The sequence below is a fragment of the Nesoenas mayeri genome, assembly GCF_963082525.1.
Source record: "Nesoenas mayeri genome assembly, chromosome: 14".
Classification (NCBI taxonomy): Eukaryota; Metazoa; Chordata; class Aves; order Columbiformes; family Columbidae; genus Nesoenas; species Nesoenas mayeri.
In genome coordinates this window covers 4349058-4371734 of record NC_137556.1, presented here as the reverse complement: position 1 = coordinate 4371734, position 22677 = coordinate 4349058, and the positions used below count along the sequence as shown (strand labels likewise).

Sequence of the window (22677 nt, the reverse complement as noted above, 5' to 3'; positions counted from 1 at the left end):
ATGTCCATCTCCGTCTCTTTCCCAGACAGATTGCAGGTCAAAACCGCAGCACATGGTGCCATTACTAATCTTCATTTCCCAGCACTCCATCACAACGCGGTGCACTCACACTTTTTCTGAAGGTCAGGTTTCGGTGCCTGGCACTGAAATCCATTTAGGAAAAAAAAAACCCAGCAACAGCGAACAACTTCCCTGCAGCTAAGAACAAAATGCTATAGCAGAACTTATCCTGACACTTACAGCTATATTTGTCACATTACATTTAAAGTTTCATCCATCTATTCAGCAACACTGGGCAAAGCCTTTTTAACTGAGTTAATTCATAGTTTGAGCTTTTAAAGAATACTTAAAAAAATAATGTAACTCTAGATTAAAGCACTCAACCAGCTACTAGAAAACAGCTTGTGAACACAGCATGTTGCTATACTTGAAAAAGATACAATTTCAGAGCCAGTCAGTACGTAGAAGTATTTCAAGGCTACTTAATACCTGCCACCTTCAATAAGCTTTTTCTGAACTCTAACATTAGGTCTTCAAGAAGGTAACTCACAACATGCTCCTGAAAAAGGCATCAGACCCACAGTATGTCAAGCAAAGATCGATTCAGATACAATAGATTATAGGAGTGATGATAGAAAAAGCCTGTTTACTTACCTTTTTAAAAATACAAATACACAATTTATGTATTTAAAGGTACTTTTTCAGGTACTTTCATAAAGTAGATGTGACAAATTGCACATGTGTCTGAGGATGTGCCTTTTTGAAGGCTGAAATAATTGATAGCTTCTTTGATAGAAATGAAGTTATCATACCAGTCACCATCACCAGTATCTGCACAGTATCCATTTGATCATTTACAAAAATGACCAGAGGGCTGGAACACGTCTCCCATGAGGACAGGCTGAGAGAGCCTGGGGTTGTTCAGCCTGGAGGAGAGAAGGGTCCGAGAAGACCTTATTGCAGCCTTTGAGTGCTTAAAGGGGTCACATAAGAAATATGGGGACAGGTTTTTAAATATGGCCAGTAGCGACAGGACAAGGGGTAATGTTTTCAATTAAAACAGCATAGATTCAGAATAAAGACAAGGAAGAAATTTTTTAAATTGAGGGTGATGAAACCCTGTCCCAGGTTGCCCAGAGAGGTGGTGGATGAACCATTCCTGGAGACATCCCAGGCCAGGCTGGATGGGGCTCTGAGCAACTTGAGCTGGTGAAGCTGTCCCTGCTCATGGCAGGGCTGGCACTGGATGAGCTTGGAAGGTCCCTTTTAACCCAAACTATTCTGTGATTTTTATTTTGAGCTTTTTCTTTTTTTTTTTTTTTTAATTTATTTTATTTTGAGTCTGAAACTCAGCACTACAACAGTTTCCTTCTAGTAACTGTTTTATACAGTATAACATGCTTCTAGTTAATACAACACAGACATTCTATGCCATTAGTTTTCTTAGCAGACACCCATATTTTATGGAATTCATCTTCTCTGTCCATCGCTTTCCCTCTACCAAATACACAAACGACAAGAGCAGGAACTCCTCGGCAGTATCTCCATGAAGACATTTAACTAGTTTGCCACACCCCATCATAAGCATCACAAGCCAGCTCCAGCAGCTCTGACACCATCTGATGTTCTTAACACCTTGTCCCTGTCGCACTTACCACCTTCCCTTAATTGCTTAGTTATGGACAATTCTTCCTGTGAAACAACCACGTATCATTCCACCACCTGAGCTGAATCTCTCTAAACCTTTGCTTCGCACTGTAGCCCATGACTCACCTCCAGTGGAGAACTAAATGGAGTTTATTATGCAGTCTTTTATTCCTCTATTACTCTATAAATAGGCTAAGAACACCTGTTTACTGTGTCTGCATTTAAGCTCTGCCATCTTCTTCACCTTATTCTATCACATGAAAGTCTGCTCCTTGGCCACATGATGATGTACGTGAGCGGTGCTAGGCTAATTTCTGCAAAAAGAAGACATTTTAGAGGGCAGTAACTGCACTTCAACACAGCCATGTTACACAGGAGTATTTTAGAAGAGACTGAAGTTCAGTTCTTCTCTACATGATCCCAACTTGAATCAAAATGTAGCAGGATAAGTTGAAGGAGTGAAAAAAATGTCCAAATACAAATCAAGAGATGAGAAGATTACGATCACATCTGTGCTTTTTACACAGAGAGTTTCCAAACAGCACAGACACTTGTAACACTGCCCAGGGAATCAGCACAGGACAGGCAAGGTGACTGCAGAGGCTTGAGCAATGAACTCCACTGCTCACAAGTCTGGGCTGGAATCTAAGTGTTCACTTTGAAGCAGCCATTTGGCCTAATTGTTAGATTTTGAAGAGAGTGAGAGACACTTAAAGTAGTTCCCTTTCACTCTTATTTACAATTCCCTCTTGTGACTTGGTAAGAGGGAGATTTCAACACACTTCACACTGCAATATTTGCATTTTTGCTGTAGAAGCCCTATTCCCAAAGTGGTACCAACCTCATTTTTATTGACAATGCCTCTGCCAAAAAAAGAGGCAAATAATTCATTACCAAACTGTTTCATTGCAGAAGAAATGGAAGACAAGCTCAAATCCAGTTATACTAGACTCAGGCCTCAGTGAAGAACATAAGGCTGTTAAGACAATAATAAGCAGAAGAGTTAAACGCTTCCAGACAAGAACACATGTATTAACTAGCTCATGACCTCATTTACAACCAGTTGATTCAGCCAGATGGAAACCTCTCACTGTGCAATGCTCATCATCACCATCAGCAGGAGCTCACAGTTTGCCTTTCAGCCATCTCCCCATTTGTGTGCCACCACCAAGGTGTCCCCCAGCTCCTCTCACCCCATGTTACCTCTTTCCCAGCTCGGGTGTCCAAGTTTTATTGACGTGCTGCATACAACAGAGGCTTCTGGAGCATGATCAAAGTTGCAAGCCATCCTCTTTATGAAACATTTTAGTGCTCATTTGCATGATTACAGGTCCCTTTTGCCCACTTCACATTATACCCAAAGTTTGCTGCAGGTTTAGTCTAAAAATGGGAACTCTGCACAGGAAAGAGTTCACATTTCTTAATAAAACCACAACATCTTTTGGAGTGCCAGAAAGTAATAGCATAATTGCTTGGATTCTACCAGGAAATTATGTCGGGGGCCACTAACTTCCCACTCACCTACACCCTATGAGGGTGAAGGGCCCATCTTACAATGACTTGAGAAGCACCTTGCTGGGAAGCAGCAGGTCATGAGCCACAGAATCCCATCAAAACTCCTCAAAACTCCTACTGAGCTGCTCATTTCATTTCAGCCCAACCCCTGACTGTCCTCGTTTCCATTTATTCAGACAGCTATCTGGCCACAACATGGGCCAATAACACAAGACAGACTTTGGAAAGACGGTATTTGATATGGTAGAAGTATTAGAACAATTGGCACCTTTCTTTTCAGTGTGTCCAATTCTCAGGATAACCAGTCATCAGTCTGGTTACACAACAATTTACATGGAGATTTAATAAACTGTCTATGTCTAAAGCATAGATTTCAAGAGTGGATGATTTTTAAAGACATTCTAGCACTCACGGTACTTAAAGGCAAGACGCAGAAGCCACCAGGAAGGCTCTGTGGGCTCTCCACCGGAGGCCAGCTCAAGCACAGAAGGAACCCAAACAGCCACTTATTTTAAAGCTCCATAAAAGGAGAGCCAAAAAGCTCTTGTACATCCTCACTACATACATCTTTTGAAGGGTGATCTCTCAACCAAATGCCGCCTGTCTCACCACTGCTAACTCAACACCTGTGCAAGGCAGCGTAAGCTGAGATATATTAATAAAATATATGGTATTTATGGGGAATGATGTTTTTGCATGGCAATGCCAAGGCACATTTCTTCCTCACGCTCCCGCTCAGCCAGAGCTGCCCAAACAAACGTTATTCACCCCAAGAAGTTTTGTGCTTGGAGCTAACATGGCAAGTATTTTGCCCTTCAGAAAATGTTGATAAATTAGTTCTAAACTGAGAAAGCACACATTCAAACATACTTGCACTCAAGGAAATGAGTATTTACCCAGTCGTGGCACAGTGCAACTATAAACAGAGATCAGAAATCCTGCTATCAACATCTGCGCATCGCAGTGAAAATAATGCCAAGAAAACAATTTACTCATTACTGGGGGGGGCTACCATCAGTTTCAACAGCTGTTTCTTGAATTTTTAAATGCATAACAGGTTGGGCACTCTAAGTATAAATAATCCAAGAACCAAGTTCCTTCAGAGATCTGCAGTGTTGTCTGAACAAATAAAATGGACTTCTGATTCTGGATCCATCATATGATTCAGAGGTAGTTCCTCTAATAGAGCACACCTAATGATGAGAATTCTGGCACAAATTACAACCACAGAGAACTTGAAGAGGACTAGAAAAGAACATGAAGTGGAGCTGTAAAAATATAAACAGTCACAATGTATTCTAAATTATGAACACAAATTGCCATGTTGTCATTGGACTGTTACTCAGAGTTCATCGAACCTCAAAATTTTAAGTGTCTCCTTTCAAGCAAGCTGCTGTTGGCTTGTTTTTTTTAAATAAAAAGTGATTCAGGTTGCCAAAGAGAGATACCAGCTTTATACAGAAAAGTCACCAGAAAATACTCATATGCTGAAAAAGCTGCTTAGTAGAAGCTTACACCACCAAGGAAGCAGATAGGAATCGGCAGCCTCTAGAGTTGGAAAGAGAAAAAAGGGTATGCTATGTTTTGAGCATGGCATGCTCTCTGTCCTCTTCTGTGTCTACCAACTGCAGCATACACTGCATTTTATCCAAGAAAAGAATATGAAAACAGAGCAAGTCCATGTCATAAAATTGAAGTTGGTTAAAAATAGCTACAGCTTAAAATAGTAACACTCAGAAAATAGTTCTACTACCCATTTATCTAAATGCTGCTGGCAGGAGGGAGACAGAAGACATGGGACAGCAAAGCCAGAGATGCTGACTCTGAGCAGCATCTCATCTTTGTATGCATTAATTACATTCACACATTTAGTCATGCATCCTCTTCTCACAATTTTGGGAAATTTGTTTCTGGAATGAACTGACTGCTGCTTCTCACACTGAAACTTCACATGGCACTTCTTATTGTGTTTGTATTAGAGTACTAAATCTTTCCCCTTAAGAGAAAGGGCACCACAAAAAAGCAAACCAAAAAAAGATCTTCTCATTAACACACAAGAGCTTAAAGAAAAGTGGGCAGACCAAAGTAGAGAGCAGTCGGCAAACATCATGGCAGTAAATTCAGAAGTTCATAAACACAACTCTTTTGCAATTTTTCCTGTACGAAATTAATCTGTTTACATTCAATAATTCTAACCACAAATTTATCTCTGCTGTTTGCACAGCTTTGTGCGTATTTAGTTACATTTCACGCAGTTGAACTTGTGGTTGAGTTGTTATCAGGACGGAATATTTTCCTTCACTCAAGCAGATAAGGGCTGTTTCATGAAAAGATATGAAAGGGGAAAGTTCTATCAAAGGACAAATTGCATCCTAGAGGCTTTTATTACATTCCCAGTACTGCTAACTGGAACACAAATCATACTAACATACATCACTTGATCAAAAACAACTGGCTTTTCAAACTTTAAGTCAAATTGATGGAAGAAAAAGAGTGTATTTAAACAGAAACATACTCGTGGTAACCCCCAGTTCTGAGGAAATTTCCAACTTTGCATTCTTAGCTCTGGGAAAATGTTCACTACATCAAGATAGGTAGAGTTCATTGATTTTTATGGCTCTCTAACCAAACCATTCCTTGAGCACTTCTCCAAGACAGATGCACCCAATTTCCTAAGCTGCTAGAAGCACTTCCATGATACGGAATCTTACACTACCCATATAAGAAACTCAGTGATTGTTTGATATTGCGAAGCTGCCACAGCATTTGCTGATACTGTGTTTCCTAAATGCAAATATGAACAGTGGAATTTTTTTTCCTAAATAAAAGAGATCAGCACATTGAAGCATACCCCTGGTAAGCTGTTATTTAAATCACACACTGGCAGTTAATTTCCCCCAACATATCTTCAAACAAGCTTAATTTCACAAACTAGTGGAAAAAGTACTTTGTTTTCCTTACAAATCCAATTCACATATTTTGATACACTATTTTATTTAAGGTTATACTGTAAACTGATGCAATTAAATCCATATAAAATCTTGTGCAGGCATGCAAATTAATTTAGCCCATCCTCACACTGGCACAGCTTAAAAAAAAACAACCAAGGAATTGAAACAAATCAACTTTTAGAAGTACTAGCAAAGTTTTGTCACTGAAAACTGTCTGAAAACCTTTAAAACACTAAACATTTTGATGATTTAGAAGCCCCTCTTGATCAGCAATTACCAGTTGGACCAGTAATAGTACAGACACTCAATATTGTTAAAGCGAGAAGTAAAACAACTGCTGAGTAACTGTGCACCAGCACAAAAGCATCACTTGTATGAGGAGCACAAGTCAGAATCCACTGGTTTAGTATCCAGGTGAGAAATACTTTGGTAACAATACCTACCCTCTCTGTAGCACTTTTTATTGGTGTTATCTCAAGGACCTTAAACAAGGGCAAAGTTATCAAAAGGCTGTAAAGAGGGGCTGTGTCACAGCTGGAAATTTCACACTGACATCTGGATAGCCTATTGCACAACTGTTAGTTCTGTATTAGAAACTGTTCTGATAACTCATTCCTAAAAGCTACTTGTGTGCATATAAGTGCATGAGCAATCCAGCTGCAGTTACATGTCACCACAGCCCTGTATCAGTCACATTCATCAGCAACAAATGAGTACTCTCTCCCACAAACAGACGAAAAGGGCACAGAACTGCAACACCAGTTTTTTGCACTAAAAGTACATTGCACGAGTATAGTGTTTTTAATGGCAGTAAATAATTTGCAGACAACAGACATTTAATCAATTAAAAAAGTCAGGTCACATGCCAGCACTTCTGCAGTCAGGATTAAAAACCTGAATATGCTACTTCAAAAAACCACAATCCAGTAACTACTTAACTGAAAGGCGGTGTTTCCTTTAGCTGACTGCAGTACATCTTTATCCTCCAAAGCCATTTACAAGGAAGAATACACTGCAGAGTGAGAAAATATATGCTAGCCATTCCTCTCCAAACTAGGCAGTCCTCCTGCAGATCATCAGTGGCTCTCAGCCTCAACAGCCTGGATCCAATCCCTAATGAACCCCATGTGCAGTCATAGATGAATCACATACCCATCTGGAGAACAGGTCCCAGAAGATCAACCCTTTCATCTCCTAAAAGCAGACATATAGCATTCCAGAGCTAGACTTGCAGGCCAAGGTTCAAACCTCAGCTCCATGAGCTGTGTTAAAAATTTTGTCCATTTGCCTGTAACACGAGGACTTGTTACCTGCTCTAATCCACTCACGGCGTATCTGTGGTTCATAAGGTTGTACACTGAAGAGCCATATCCATGCAGCAGTTAAAGGCAACTGGTGCTGTGGTCACAATCCAAACTAAGAAACCGTTTCCCTACTCTCTTCTTTAATGCCAGTGATATAAATTGCATTACTTCTTGTCTGCATGGCATTTGACAGCAGCTTTTTCACCAGTCAGACACAGGCCAAAGTCACTGTGCTATTCTCTCAGGGTGTCAATCACGTTTCCAGGCACCAGATTTATGCTACGTATCACGGCTACATACCAAAGTTCAGTAGAAGACTCTGCACAGGATTTCTCTGCTGCTAACATAAATAGTCCCTCAAGCAGAACTGTAATGACTATATTATTGCACCATTTGTTGTAATCAATATATCATCATGCTATTACCAAATGCTTAAAATTCTTGTAGTAAACCAAACAGTATTTACTACCGTAGTGTTTTCTCTTGAATACGTGCACACTTACCCACATAATGCATATTGAGGGCCAAGTACTTGTACTGGAAGAGAGGGTTGTTGTGCAGGCTACTTCTCTGGATTTGCTGGAAGAATGAGCTGACATCCCATCTGTACAAGACATCCAACAGCATGATGCTTGGGACCCTTAGGGCCACATTCAATACTGCCTCCAACTTCTCCTTTGCAGCCATTCTCTTCCCTTTCTGTGAACTGGCAGCAGACTGTAAATAGCACAAGACAGAGAAGAGTAATCAGATCAATCTCACTGTACAAACAGCTATTAGGCTTTGTGACCATATGAATGGGGCTTCCTGGGTGGCCACAAATGACTGAATGAATCAACCGAGTTAAATTCGGATCTATGCAGGACAGCTTCTATTTCTGCTTTATAAAGGACAACTTGCTAGCAATATTTCCACGGTGATACAGTAACATGGGAAAGGGAGGAGCAGATTAATGACATCAAAATGGTCAAAGAGTGTGCACCGGATAAACCTTTATTCTTATTTGCACTAATTTAGCAGCCAAGACCCCAGCCAAAATACCCCAATGACATAATAAGCTTTGGAAAGCAAACAAAATTCAGACACTACCTTCACTTAACTACGCCTCTCAAATGAAATGACCACCAACTAAAATAGTTCTTAAAACATTTCAGATCCACTTTGCCAATGCAAATTGAAATAAATGATTTTCCAATACCTAAGCTTTTAAAAAACAATGTATGGTATTCGGTAACTTCTATGAATTTATACATTTGTGAAATTTGAGGGATGCGGCTTTTGAAGACTAGGACCAATAATGCAACTATTCTACTCATTTTAATGCAATTTACCACGAGGAATCATACAAATAAAAGACCATATCCTCACTCTGGAGTACTAGAAGGTAATTTAATATTGGTGCTTGTGATCAGAGAAGATAGGTGATATAAGACAGTGAAGGGTGCTTTTTCTTTTTTTAAACAGGAAGAAAATTCTGGTCTACAACAGCATCTCAAAAGAGATCAAGTCATGAACTGGACCATTTTAAATAGCAAAAGGATCAGTTTCCACATCCTGTCAGAGCACAGCCTTCAGCTCAGCCTCACAGTTGTTCCTAAATGAAATGTGCCGGTTTTACCACAGGCCACTTGCCCACCCTAAACAGCATTCACCCCAGGCTATTTGTAAGCCACCAATTATATACACTGTACTGGACAAGTGCAGTATCCAAGGCCAAGGTGGGGATGATCCAGCAAGTTTTCATGCAGAGGCAGCCATTCAAAGAAGTAAAACAAATCACCTGTAGCACAATCCATCTCCCAATGAGGTCAGGCTTAAGAAAAGGCTCCGAATCCCAATTATTAGGGGGACAATTTGAAAGAACTGAATCCTGACCAAAGAAACAGAAAAATCCGCACTTCAAAATGCACTTTTCAAATAAAGTTGTAGAGGACTTTATTCATATTGTCCTTGTGCAAAATTTAGAAATATCTGTGGTTGTTCAAGTTTTACTCTTTTAAGCCAACATGGAAGTACAGCATGAAATGAAACTATGCTAACATACAAAAACCAAAAACATCTTCCTTCTTGTATGGACACACACACACACAAAATAGCCTCCTGTGAAGTTTTGTGTTGCCATGGCCAAGAGCCCACCATTAACAGTTCATGTGCTCACCTAAAGCCACACTAACACTTGTTGAGACATGATGACATAAAATTAATCCAGCTCAAGAAGTCGGGAGAGATCAAAACAGAGATCTGGCTCAGTAAATCCCAGGTTACAGGGCTGCTGCTTGTTGCTGCCGAGCCCACAGTCTAACTTTGCAAGTTCCATCAAGGCAGGCAGAGCGGCTCTTACAGCAGCTCTGCAAACCCCAAAGCCATCACATCCTTCCCCCCCCGCCACTTCGGGCATCCCACGCAGCACCAGCGTTGCACAATGTTTCCTGAAATGAATTAAAAGGTCAGCCAGAAGACTACAATTATTTAGAATGAACAACCAAAACCATTGCCCAAGCAGTTACTACAGAATACCAGCGTTCAACAGTTAGGGTGAATAGAAGATGGAGTTTAAATGTGTGGTATTGTACAAACAAAAGTTGGGAGCTACACAGAGTTTTTGCCAAGCTGCATACTGATATACAAGGCTATGCTCAGAACAGTCTACAGCCACACAGCTCAAATAATTTATATCAAAACATTTAAAATGTCCTGGAATTTTCAAAACTCTTTGGTTTTGCCGAGTTTGCAAAATTTATTAGAACTCTGAAATGAAGCTGCCTCCTGTTTGTTTGCCAGGTTACTTCTGCAAGTAGAGCAGGGCTTGGGGGTGGGTGAGAACTGACTTACAGGTTTTCACTCTGTCATAAAAATACCCACGTAAAGTCACAACAAACACCTGATTTCAAACTACATTCTCGCAACTGTGAAACCTTTTCCAGTCAACAACCAATCACGTAGGACAAGAAGAAAATTTTGACTTGAGCTTTCAGTTTCCTTAATTACTCCAAATGCAGAATTCTGTGGACTTCTCCTTATTATGAAAGTTAACTAAGGTTCGGCACATTAAAACTGAGCTGAAAAATGTTGCCTTCCAATTTCATACACGCACATTTGAGAATGCAAGAGAACTGAAAAGTACAGAATTCATATTATCTAAGTAAACAATCTACATTTCAAACTCTGTTAAAACAAACTTTGAACATCACATTATGTGGCCATGGATGTGCGATGAGAAGCAGCCACTGCAACTCCACAGCATATTCTGTCTCTGACTGAAAAAGCATCCAACACTAATAAGAAACCCTTTAAAATTAACTCCACCAGAAATGCGGATGTGTTAAATAAAGCTTCATTTGTAATTGCTGCCAAGTTCTAACAGAATATAATGCAGGGAAGCAACAAAGTCCATTGCTGTAAGCTCATTAAATCGTCAAGAGCTCTCACAATGCATTATTTTGATTGGTGCAAAAAACAAACAAAAACAAAAACCCACCACAACATTAAACCTCTAAAACCTTTAGATAAATGATGATGACAAGAGTTGCTGGATGCTCAGACATGAGGAAAAAATAGGTCACTGTTGTACATAGTCAAAAACTGGACTTAAGAACAGGACCAGTTTGTGCCACAATTTTTTTTTTCCCCACGATTTCAAACATCTCCCTTTTCCAAATCAGGACAAGAAAAAGAACAGTCTTAGGAAGAACTTCAGACTTCACATGCTAAGTGAGTGCAACCACAGCTGTGCTACAGGACCAAAAACAGCTTTCAAAAATTTTCCATAACCGAAACATTTTTGTTCTCTAACAACACAGTACTTCCCAAAATTCCATCCCACACCTGACATACTCATTTTTTATCAAAAGCATATGCCTGGTTAGCTTTAAAGAAAACAGCAGAATTAGCAAAATACAATTTAAAAAAGAAAACAAAATCAGAAATACTATCACAAGTCTGTCCCAGCTCTTTCCATTAGCAGAACAGATTAGCAATTAGCTCAAAAAACAAACCTCTCTCCAAGATAAGACATATTTTCCCTTTAACAGAAGTTTCCTTCTGAGGTTTTGCCATCGCATAAAATTTTAGCATTTCAACTGAAGCTGTGAATTATGCCACTTAAACCAGTGTCACTGTTCTTTATGTACCAACTTAAATATAAATATATCACATCACAGGCAGAAAATACTCACTGGTAAAGCAGTTCAAGAGGCCACACAAAACCTGCATCCATTTACCCAAGCGAGTGCAAAATTACATTAATGGAGTAGAGCTTGCACATTTACAAAAGCATTAATTATAAAGTTACTTAAGAATTACAGAAATACACTGGAATACTTGCAAATTTCAGAGTTACTCTAATATCACTGCCACCAAAAATCACCATAGAAAGATAAAGTAACTCCAGTCAGGATCAGAACTTCAAAACCAGACCTGATCCTGCCACGTTCAGCCCAACATCTGTGAACAAGGTGCTCAGTTTCCTGCATGATTATGACCTAAACCACTAGAAAAGATTGACTAGAAACCAAAAGAGACAACTTCAACTTCTGTTCCTCACATTTATGAAATTATCATTACGTTGGATACATTCATTAACAAGCAGGCTTTGATCTGTGTCTAGTTTCCACTTGAAATTATTTTTCAATGATACATTCTGAAACTAAAAATATCACCAGGAAAAGCTTTTGTTTTCCTATAAGGTAAATTTTGCTAGTTGAATCTTGAAGAGGGGAAAAAAAAAATACAACTCCTATCAGTAACTCTAGAAAAATACAATGTCACTGTTCAAAAACTAAAATTAGGTCCAACAGCTGTGCTGCATTCAGGCAGAACTCAGAACTCCTGCTATATGCCTGTCCTGTTCCAGGGGGCAAAAAGAGAGGAATTTGAAGTACAGAAGAATCTCATCCTTTGGAGTGTTATGTCTTTATATCATCAGTTTGGGAGAAAGAAAACCAAGAGAAGAAAAGTGAAGGAACAGGACAAAAAGGTTTATCAGATACACTCTTAGAAAATAATTTCTCTGTGTGAGTCTGTACAAAAAAAACCCCTAGAACTCCAGCGAGTGAGTCAGCGCTCCACCAAACCAGCGCTTGCAGATCTCTTGCTCCCAGACAATTTAAATGAGGCCGAGTTCAGTGCTGGCTGACGAGGACAGTGCTCACAAATTTCTGCTGAGAAGGCCAGACCCAGCGAACACAGCGAGCGCAGGGGAACGCCGCATTCCGGTACGGCGACACCGTCATTAGGATCCTGTCAGCATCCCCAATAATACCCACTTCTTGTAGTTCGCTGGAGTAGCCCCATAATTTCAAGTAATAACCAGAAAGTATTTAGCCTTCAATTTAAAGGTTGAGAGTTGGTCAGCAAACACTGCTCAGTCTTGCTGTGTAAGAAGTTAACAAGAATAAACAACTTTTTTTTCCCTTTTTTCCACATTTGGTCTAACAGTATGGATTGCTATAGAGCTGCTGCGGTGGTGTGACAGAAGAACTGTTATTTCCACCTAGAAAACAAATTAATACCTAACTTGCTACTCACTCAGTTGTGAACTGAGGCACAGCTAATTATTCTAACCAAATATATAACATACTTTGCAAAAAACAACTTCTACTGTAAAACAAATTAGGTCAACCTCTTATCTTTAGTAGGGACATAAATGAACAGGCATTCACATTAAAAGCATATTAAAAATGGACAAAAGAGTTAACATATAGAAGAAAAAAAAAACCCTATATTTCCAGCTTTCATTAATTCTAGAATGTTTTATATGAGGGAGAAGAAAATCAAATCAGGAAATGAGAATACATATCAGAGAGCTGTGAAGCTAAAGTTTCCTTTAAAGATTTATTTCTGGAGTACATTGATACACTATGAACAGTTCCAGTACACTTTCAATTATATAGCAAGTGTATTATTCATAGGCAGCCTGTAAAACATCCTCTGCCTTTTATTTTTCATAATTAGCAGGTACGACCAGGAAACTGAGCTCAGGGACTAACACATGTTAACGAAGGTGAACAAATCTACCAGGTACACCGCAAAGTCTTCCTGCGGATTCCTGCAGGATCAGCGCTCAGCCCACACACGATCACTTCAAATCCAGCCACACTAAGAGGGGCTGCTTGTCACTGCTTGGCTTTTAGATCACGGATTTGCTGAGTTCAGTTAGGCCCCTAAAGATGGGAAACTACTTCATTGAAATAAAAATATAAGTATTTATATCTCTAAGTAAAATTTTCAGAAAAAAATCCAGGTCAAATCAACAGACTGAACTGCTCTGAGGTCCTTTTTAACTCTACAGTTCCCTGCCAGTCCAAGGTTGGGTTTATTAACTAGCTATTCAGCATTTTTCTTTGCTGTCACAGCCATGTTTGCAAGCCTACACCTACAAGCCTGCCTGACTACATTTGCATCAGCACATTCTGAGAAAAATCTGGGCAGCAATCCCAAAGCGTCTCTGCAGAGGAGAGAATACCCAGCAGACCCGCACACAGAGCATCGGTGGCAGCCCAGGGTGATGCAGTTTGTGACAACCCACCTCAGAGAGCCCATCACGAGGGAATCTGGCACAGCCATCAGCCTCACCAAGCCCTGCAACCCAAATGTGTTACCAGGACGAAATATATTCCATCCTCCACAGTTGCTCATTTAGTTTTTAACCATTTCAGATACAGACACCGCCTGTTTAGAGCCCGCAATGCCAATAACTAGCTACCTGACTGGTTTAGAAGTTGAAATATGAAATAAGACTTTTAAGATCAATAAGTCAATATCGATAACTTCCATTGCTGCTGCTGTTGCCTTAGCTATTTGACTTCTGTAAATAACAAGCATCAGTTTCCAGGCCTGTCACACAGGCAGCTTAGCTTCCCGCAGGACCAGACTCACATGACAGAAATATCAAATGGTGAAAAAACTTAGAAAAGTCCCTTTTAAAACACGTTCAAGCTCAAGACATGCAACCAAAAAAATTTTGCAGAAAATCTCCACAAGATGAAGCACCCACTTCTGAATGTTCAAGTACGCAACTAATTACAAAGCAGTAAGGCTTCTCTAAAATGAAAATAAATGTTATAAAAGTAAAGGCAGGGAAACTGGTCCATGGATATCTGAATCATACTGAAGGCGCTAGACAAGAACACACACTTAAAAAGCAAAATGACAGTGAACTGTTCACTTTATAACCACATCAAACATTGCCAGGTGTTTTTGGAGCTAAAAATGGACTCAGAGAGTAAATCGCCACACAAATATAAATATTTCCAGTGGACTGAAATAGAAGCTATCCACCTGTCCCTGTAAAGAGGAGGAAACCAACTTAAGTTCAGCAAACAGATTAGAGACTGTTTTTGAGAGTGGAACACAAAACACTGAGCAGGCTTATACAGTTTTCCAAGACACACCCATCCGTTCACATCTTACTGGCACGATGTGCCTTTCTACATCTGCACCATGGACTCCAGCTGCTGAACCGAGCAAGATACCGATCTCCTTCCACCATCTCCAAAGGAAGGAATTCCCCAATATTTCTTCCGATGCACGTCGCTCAGTTCCTATCTCCATCAGAAACAGGTCACTATAACATCAGTAGTTCCTCCTAAGGCTGATAGAAACAAGGTAAATCCTGCGTTTTGGACAAGCAGCAGCTTTAGATTGCTCCCTAAGATTTTTTTTACAGTGCTTCCACACAATGGTGGCCACAAAGACAGCATTTCCCAATGCTAATGAGTTTAAGACTTAATAAAATTAAATCCTTGCATGACATTATGCCTCAAAACCCAGCAGCTGATTACCATAGTTATTAAAACTAACTACAAACAAAAATACACAGTTTCTCATGCACAGGTATCTTCTTTCTTACTAGAACTGGCAAAAATAAGCCAAGGTTGTAGATAAACGCAAGTTACAGGGTACAACAGCTTAACAGCTCTCACCTTAAAAATATTTTTTCAATATTTAAACCTAACTTCATTAATCTACAAAGTAATCAAAGAAAAGTAACTAAGAACTATTTCCTTCTTCTCCCCTCAAGTTTGATGTCCCTAACACAAACATAACTAAAAGTATTCAAGTGCACAAAACATGATAATAGAAACTCTTGTATTACAAATTGCAGAAGAAAACGAACAAAACAGCAGCTTCAGACTTAAAGTATTTTGAATGAGATCACAAATGGCTAATATTTATGCGTCAAACATGTCACAGTTGCTTTTTCATTAGTACGCAAAAGGCATTTTTGCCTATAATATCTATTATTACCCCTCGTTTTCTGATACTTACATGCATTAAACAAAAAAACCCACCACTTTTTCATTTTCTTCTCCCAATCACATTATTTATGCACCAGCCCCCTCTCAAACACCCCCAAAAAGGCAGCACAACCAAAAGACAAAAATCCCTCTAAGAGCAACCATCTGTCACAGGTGTACTTGCTACACAGAAATACTTTCTATCACAGAAGAAAATAATGAAAATTCTCATCATTAAGGTTATTTTAAAGGCTACAGAAGGCCTCAAAATAATCGACTAAGATGATATAAGTAGGAAAGATAAAAAATGTCCTATTCTTCATGCTGAGGGACCGCTCCTTACATAAGCGCTACCATATGCTGTCGGGCCCGTCTCCAAGAGGGAATAACCGCCCCCCCGCCCCGTCCCACCTGGGCCCAGGTCACAGCCCCGTGTCCCACCCCTGAGCCGTGTGGCCTCAGGCCGCCGGGAAAAGGGTCAGGGGACATTGACAGAAGGTGAAGCCAGAGCCCAGAAAGGAAGGGAAGAAGCGCAGCCTCCGGAGCGGAGCCGGCACCTCGCTCACGACTGCGGCGCCGAGCGGCTCCTCATCCTCCGGGCCCGAGTCGAGCTCCGGCGGCCGGGCTGAGCACACGCACCGGGCGGGCAAACTCTGCCACCCCCTCGGCCCCACTCCACGCACACTCCCCAGCCAGTGACTTATTCCCTGCCCGCCGCCTGCCAGGCCGAACTCGCGCGTTCATCCCCGGCGCTGCAGAAAGCCCCTCGCATCCTTCCCCGCGCAGCTCCGCCGCCTTTGAACTCTAGTAACCCCCTGCAAAGCTCGCTGCAAGCCAGCGCCGGCGGAGGGAGGGGAGAGAGGAGGGGATGGGGGGAAGGGGAAGGAGGGGAGAGGGGGGGGCGCTGCGCACAGGAAAGGTCGGGGAACCCCCGCCACACAAACGCGCACAAGCGGCGGGGAGCGCGGAGCTGCGCCCCAGCTTCTGTACATCCGCGCGAGCATCGGCGGGGGAGGCGCGCGCCCCCCGCACGCGCGCGGGAAGGGTGTGCGAGGGAGTGGGGGCGGGGGGGGCATCGGGCCCCGCGACGCCCTGAGGGGAGAGAGACGGGGCACGCGCGTGTCTGAGGCGGCGGGTGGGGAATCACCTGGGCCGGCGGGGTCGCCGCCGCCTTCTCCTCCTCCTCCTCTTCTCGCTCCGCGGGGGCTCCGCGTCTCACAGCGACGGCGGCGGCTTGGTGCCCGGCGGCGGCAGAGCGGCTCCTCGAGGCACCATGGCCGCGCCGCGCCGCCTCAGGACGGCGACACTCTCCGGATCCGCAGACGGGCGGCCATGGACCCGCTGCCTGCGCGCGCGCGCCGCGCCCGCTCCGCGCATGCGCCCGCTCCTTCCGCAGCACCGCCCCGCGCGCCCGCCTGGGCCCGCCCGCGGCGCCGCGCAGCGCGGGGTGGGGGTCGGCGCGACCGGGGAGCGAAGAGAGCGGAACGCGGTTTTTGGGTGGAAAGCATGGGTTTGGGTGGAAAACGCCGGTTTGGGCGTAGGAATTTGGCTGGGGGCCGGGGGGGGTTGCGGGGCTGGTTCCCTGCCCGCCAGCGGGGTCTGTCAACGCCCGGCAGTTCGGCGCCAGCCGCCCCCTCACCGGCCCCGGAAAAGGCAAAGGTTTGCGGTTAAATTCCGATGGGAGACCAGGGGTTTAGTTTTGGTTTCGGGCCTTCCCGGGAGGTGGAGGGCTCATCAGGCAGCTGCAAGTCTGAACCATGACTCACAAGGGTCGGTCAGCAAAATTTGAGGTAGCGTCTGGGCAGATGTTTGAAACGGCAGCTCAGATATTTTAATAATGTTCTGTACTGGCCCTGTGGAACACAAAATGCTGTCTTAATTTAAAATATTAAACTTGACTCGTTTTTTTTTTTTTTTTTCCAGGAGAGTACTGCGGAATCCATAGTCACCATTGTTCTGAGATCGAGGAGAAAAATCCCAGACTTCTTGTCCTGCATTGTCATTTTCCAGCTGGGGCAGTTCCCTCACAGCACAGGCTCTTGTGCAGGAGCTTATGTTTCCCAGTCTGTGCTCACAACCTTTGCATGAAACATCTCACTAATAATTTACTTCTTCTGTAAAGGTTGCATGGCCAGGCCCTAGCGTGCACTCCTAAGTGCTAAGGAAAAAAATGTGACCCAAGAGAAGTAATGTGACCTTTATATTTGAAAAATTACGAAGCTGCATTGTCTGGGATGTGAAAAAACTTCAGCTAAAGTGAGGAATGAGGGAATACACTGAACCAGAAAATCCTGTCATTCACAAGGGTTGGGCTGGCCAACTTAATAATTGCTTTTTTCCTTCCATCTCTAATGAGGACTGGAGCATTCGCAGACATAGACATCAGCAATGCGTGGCCTCAACACGCTGTCTTTATGAAGCAAAGATATTAAAATAAGGGCTTTGAGTGTCTGTCCACATTCTGCTTTGCAAAATTACCCCTTGTCCGAGTACCCAAAGGTTTTCAAAACAACAAAAAGGTAGTTTGGACATATCTCTGTTAACTTTTACCAAAGGTGCAGCGGGGCTCTGCCCTGCTGTATACTCAGGCAGTTTATTTGGTGTTAAAACTGGATCTGTCTTCTCCCAAACTCCGCTCAGTCCAGAACACAGCAGAGGAGACCAAATAGCACAAGTGACGGGGATCTCCCAGGCAGAAGCCTTTCCTCAGGCACCATAGACAAACTCAGCTTATTGATATAATCTTCCACAAACTTCAGATTTTAATGCTGTTCAGAAAATAAGTTTTTTATTGGAAATATTTAGCTTCAAGCTATCAGATCATGCAAAGACTCCTGAACTCAGTAATCCTTCTCTTTAGAAAGAACAAATAAGCATGTCCAGCCAATGTAAGGACATGCATATACATGTGATTATTGCTCATAAGCGCTCTGTCTTCTGGTCAGGCTTGTAAGGTTTATAGAGTGAGAATTTCAGCTTCATTTCTAGGGTTTGCTTGTCCTCTCATGCCATATATGGAAAAAAAAATCATGAGTCACTTCTTTTCTTTGTGGGGTTGGTTCAATTCTGACTGAAGTCAGGGTGACGGTGCAGGATCTAAGTCCTACCACCTGTCTCCAGTGCTGCTTTTGAGCAAAAAGACAGCAAGCAGCAGAGAGAGACAAATACATACCGCAACTGTAGACAGTGACAGGTATTTATAGGAGATTGAGTGGAAATCTATTATTATTTTAGAAGTAATTATATCATGGAAGTATTGTAGCAAATCATCAAAGTTCAGTTTGCAAACAAACAATAGGAACTGAACCCCACCTTCATTTCATTCTGTCATCTCTCAGCATTTAATTCTGAAAATGTGTTATTTACAAAAGCGCAAGTTTCCTAATGGGCAGGTCAGGTATGTGGTGTTACCACCGTCTTGTCAGGCGTGTCTTTTTAAAAGCACCTCAACTTTCTGCTTCATTTCTCTGGAATTTTAAAAGCCTTTCCTGCATTTGACACTGGGTGGCTGAGAATTCTGAATTCAATTATTGTTTATCTCTCATTATTAACAGAGGCATTTGAATTCCAAACTTTCAGTGATCAGCAACTGAGGACTGAAGGAGGCCGCTATGGTGACATCTCATTAAAACTTTCAAAAGACCTTCTCGGAGTTCAGATGATGTGGAAGCTTGATTTGCCCATGAGGATGGACAAATGCCAGCACCCCAAACTGCTTACAAAGAAAATCCCTCATAAGAATTCTCAAAAGCAGCAAAATATGCTGACACAGAAGGACACTGCATGCCTAAAGTGGACAATAACATGGGCAGTTTTATTTGAAGCTTTTTACAAGTCATTATTTCAAAAAATATTCATACATACATATGTAAAAGCAAAGGAATGTCTTAACAAGTAGGTTGTATTGCATAAAGTGAGACAAAAGTAAAATCATGCAAAAATTAAGATTGCCTGTGAAACCCAATTTGGTGCCTCAAGCATATGCCTTGTCACGCTGATGGCAGCCAGCCCCCAAAGCCTTTGTGTTCGCTTCTTGCAATTTTATCCCATTCACTAAACAAAGGAATAAACAAACTTCAATTCCTGCAGAAACACATCCCCAGACACAGGAACTGGGAGCATGACTGGGTCCCACAACAGCAACAGAGCCAGGGCATCCCTGTCTCTGATTTACCCACTCTCACTCCGTAGCCCCATCTCAGAAATACCTGTTTTCCCCTCTTTGTGACCCTATTTCCCAAATTTCCTCCCCATCACTTGGCTTCTCATCAACCCTTATTTTTCTTCTAATTCTCACTGCTTTCCACAGTTCTTTCTAGCAATTCAGCTAGTTGCAGTTTCTCAATTTCATATTTATTTTGACTCTCTTCAGGAAACCTCTTCAGCAGTATGTCTGATAATTAGGTATCTCATATGATTACATATATTCTTATCACTTTTGTAACACTGGAGAGCGCTGACTCAAAACAAACAAACAGCTGCTGTGATTTACAACTTACCTAAAGGAAAGAAATACCAGTCTCTGGGTTGAGAAGCTGGAGAGCTGGGTGGTGATGTAAGGAAAGTGATGAATCAGGGTTTGTTCAGCAAACAAAAGCATCACAGTTCTCTCCTAAGATCTCTTGCCAGTGGGGCATAATCTAGAATACAAAGAATCGAAGTAAATAAAATAAAAATAATTGGGCTGCATAGTGGCAGAAGAATAACAGTTGCATTCAGAAACTGGAGAATCATATGGTGTACTGGTACAAGCCTCTAGTACTCACAGCATCCACAGTGCCAACATTAATTAAATAATCCTGACAAAACTCCAGTAAGGAAAAAACATAAATATTATTCTAACCACCACGTTGCTGATAAGGAAGCTGAGACAGAGGCTTACTGTATTAGTGATAACTCGAAAATGTGTTTCATTTCAAACTTGAGACACTTCCATGTCTCCAGCTAAGCTGCCAGCGACTAACGTACATCCCATTATTGAACGCTGGAAATTCAGCTCTCGTTTTTTTGCCCAGAGTCACACAGTGACTCAGATCGTCACAGCCCACAGTCAAACGCTGCATTTCCAGGGCACAATGATGGCAGTGTCCAGTAAATCACGATGTCTGCTGTATTCCGTTGAAGTGCTCATGAACAGTGCAGGCAGCTCGCACACACGTCTGCACAGGGCTGGAATCACTTGGATGGTATAAACTTCAAGCATTTCACATTCTCAGACATTGCTTTTACCACTCACTTAGAACAAATTATAAAACAAAGGAACTGGGAAAAGTAATAAATGAGAAGGTATCGTAGGAAATAGCATAAAGAGTTGAGAGGGAAAATCAAAAAGCATTAAAAGCATACAAAGCTGTATTTTAATCATTCTTCTATTTCCAGTAGAGAATACAAGCTCTGTTCTAGGCTTTTTCCTAACATGGGTTCAATTTAGAAGTGGGGTAGATACAGCCACATATTCAAATGAGTTTTTGGAACCAAAAAGCAATTTGAAAATAAAAAGTTGCGAAACTTTGAAATCGGGATGTTGGCCCATTCATAGTCTGCATCACATTAACATCTGCACTGACTCTCCGCCATTGAAGTCACTAAATAGAACAAATATTAAGCATCTCTCAGCCCTGCAGTATCATCACCTTCACTTTCTAACTCCTCACATGTGATTTAAACTTACTCTTAATTCTCAAAGCAACCTTTTGAGCTTTCTACACGTTTTTCAGCTTTAAATGACGATTTTAAAGGATTCTTATCCAGCATTCCCCAGAGTTGCTACTGAGAATTTTGCTCTCTCACTTGCAGCACGAGCAGCAATTTAGGAGATGAGCTCCCAGGCTTCAGTAGTTGTGCGCGTATTCCTCAAAACGCACAGCAATGCTTGCTGTGAACATGAGGTACTGCAACAGAGCCAGAGGCGTCAATCTGACATGCAGCCACTGTTTTTATTTCACCCTGGAGCATCGCAGGACATAGAGCACATCAAGGTGAAAGGGAACATGCATTTGCTTTAAAATTTCCCCACTGCTTTTCCTTCCTCCGTGGTCTACTACAGTTTACCACACTGTAAACCCAGAGGATACCACCACAAACCAAACTCCTCACTACAAATAAAAGATTATGCTGTTTGGGCTTGAATTCTATGGTCTTAAAATACTTTACCACTTAGCACTTTTTAATGTTAGGATTGAGCACCACCATGTGTTTTAACAGCTAAGCAAAAGGACATATTTATCTGTGCCACATAAATATTGTCAGGATTGGAGCATTTTTCAACACCACCTAATGCGAGGATGTCCGAGTCATACCTCAGGATAGTAGAACACTAGTATCATACCAGAAATGAAATATGCATAAGTATGTATGTTTTTTTCATATTCCTCCTCAAACAGGGAACAAACAAACAAACAAACAAACAACCACCACCAAACAAAAATGCTACTGCCTTCTCTTCAAGAGAGCTTCTTAAAAGCCAACCAAAAATAATTAGAAAATATATTTTAAAATATTACAAATAGAGAGGCAGTCAGACTACGCATCATTTTCGTCTTCTGAATTTTTAAACAGGTCTGGAGGGTGCAGTTTTATGACAGGGTGTGACTTTAGTTACTAGTTGCAGCTTTGGAAGCTTTTCAGCACTGCTGTGAAGTGCTGCCTCTGTGCAGAAGACAACTGTGTGTCATGAAAGGAAAAAGCAAACCCTTTGTGACTGCAATACATACATAATGACTGGGTTTACGTGGATTTATGTGCAGTCAGACGCTAAACCCAACATGTATTCGCTACTCTGCCATTTGTACGACTCTTCTGAAACCCCAACTGCTTTTATGCCAAAACCTGAATATAGAACAGAACTCAAACTACATATCCAGGCAGGAAATACATTAAATTCATATCCACTCAGCAAAGAAATTTGGCTTCTACGCAGTTTTTGTTTATACTGCACTTCTTCACTGTGATTTACTTACACGGTTACAGCAGCCATTCTGAAGAAACTTGTACTTGGTGCACGGCTGCTCACCTCTGCTCTTT

The 22677-nt window shown here is 41.7% G+C and overlaps 1 protein-coding gene across 1 annotated transcript in view; it reads right to left on the bottom strand.

Annotated features, from left to right (window-relative positions):
- Nucleotides 1-17010, bottom strand: part of RNF145 (ring finger protein 145) — a 40232-nt gene extending 23222 nt beyond the window's left edge. The window contains exons 1-2 of the mRNA XM_080353445.1: nucleotides 16802-17010; nucleotides 7921-8134 (exon numbers count right to left, since the gene is read on the bottom strand). Of these exons, the coding sequence (XP_080209571.1) occupies nucleotides 7921-8104 (184 nt within the window). The 5' untranslated portion in view covers nucleotides 8105-8134; nucleotides 16802-17010. The remainder of the gene's footprint in view (nucleotides 1-7920; nucleotides 8135-16801) is intronic.
- Nucleotides 17011-22677: the final 5667 nt, after the last annotated feature.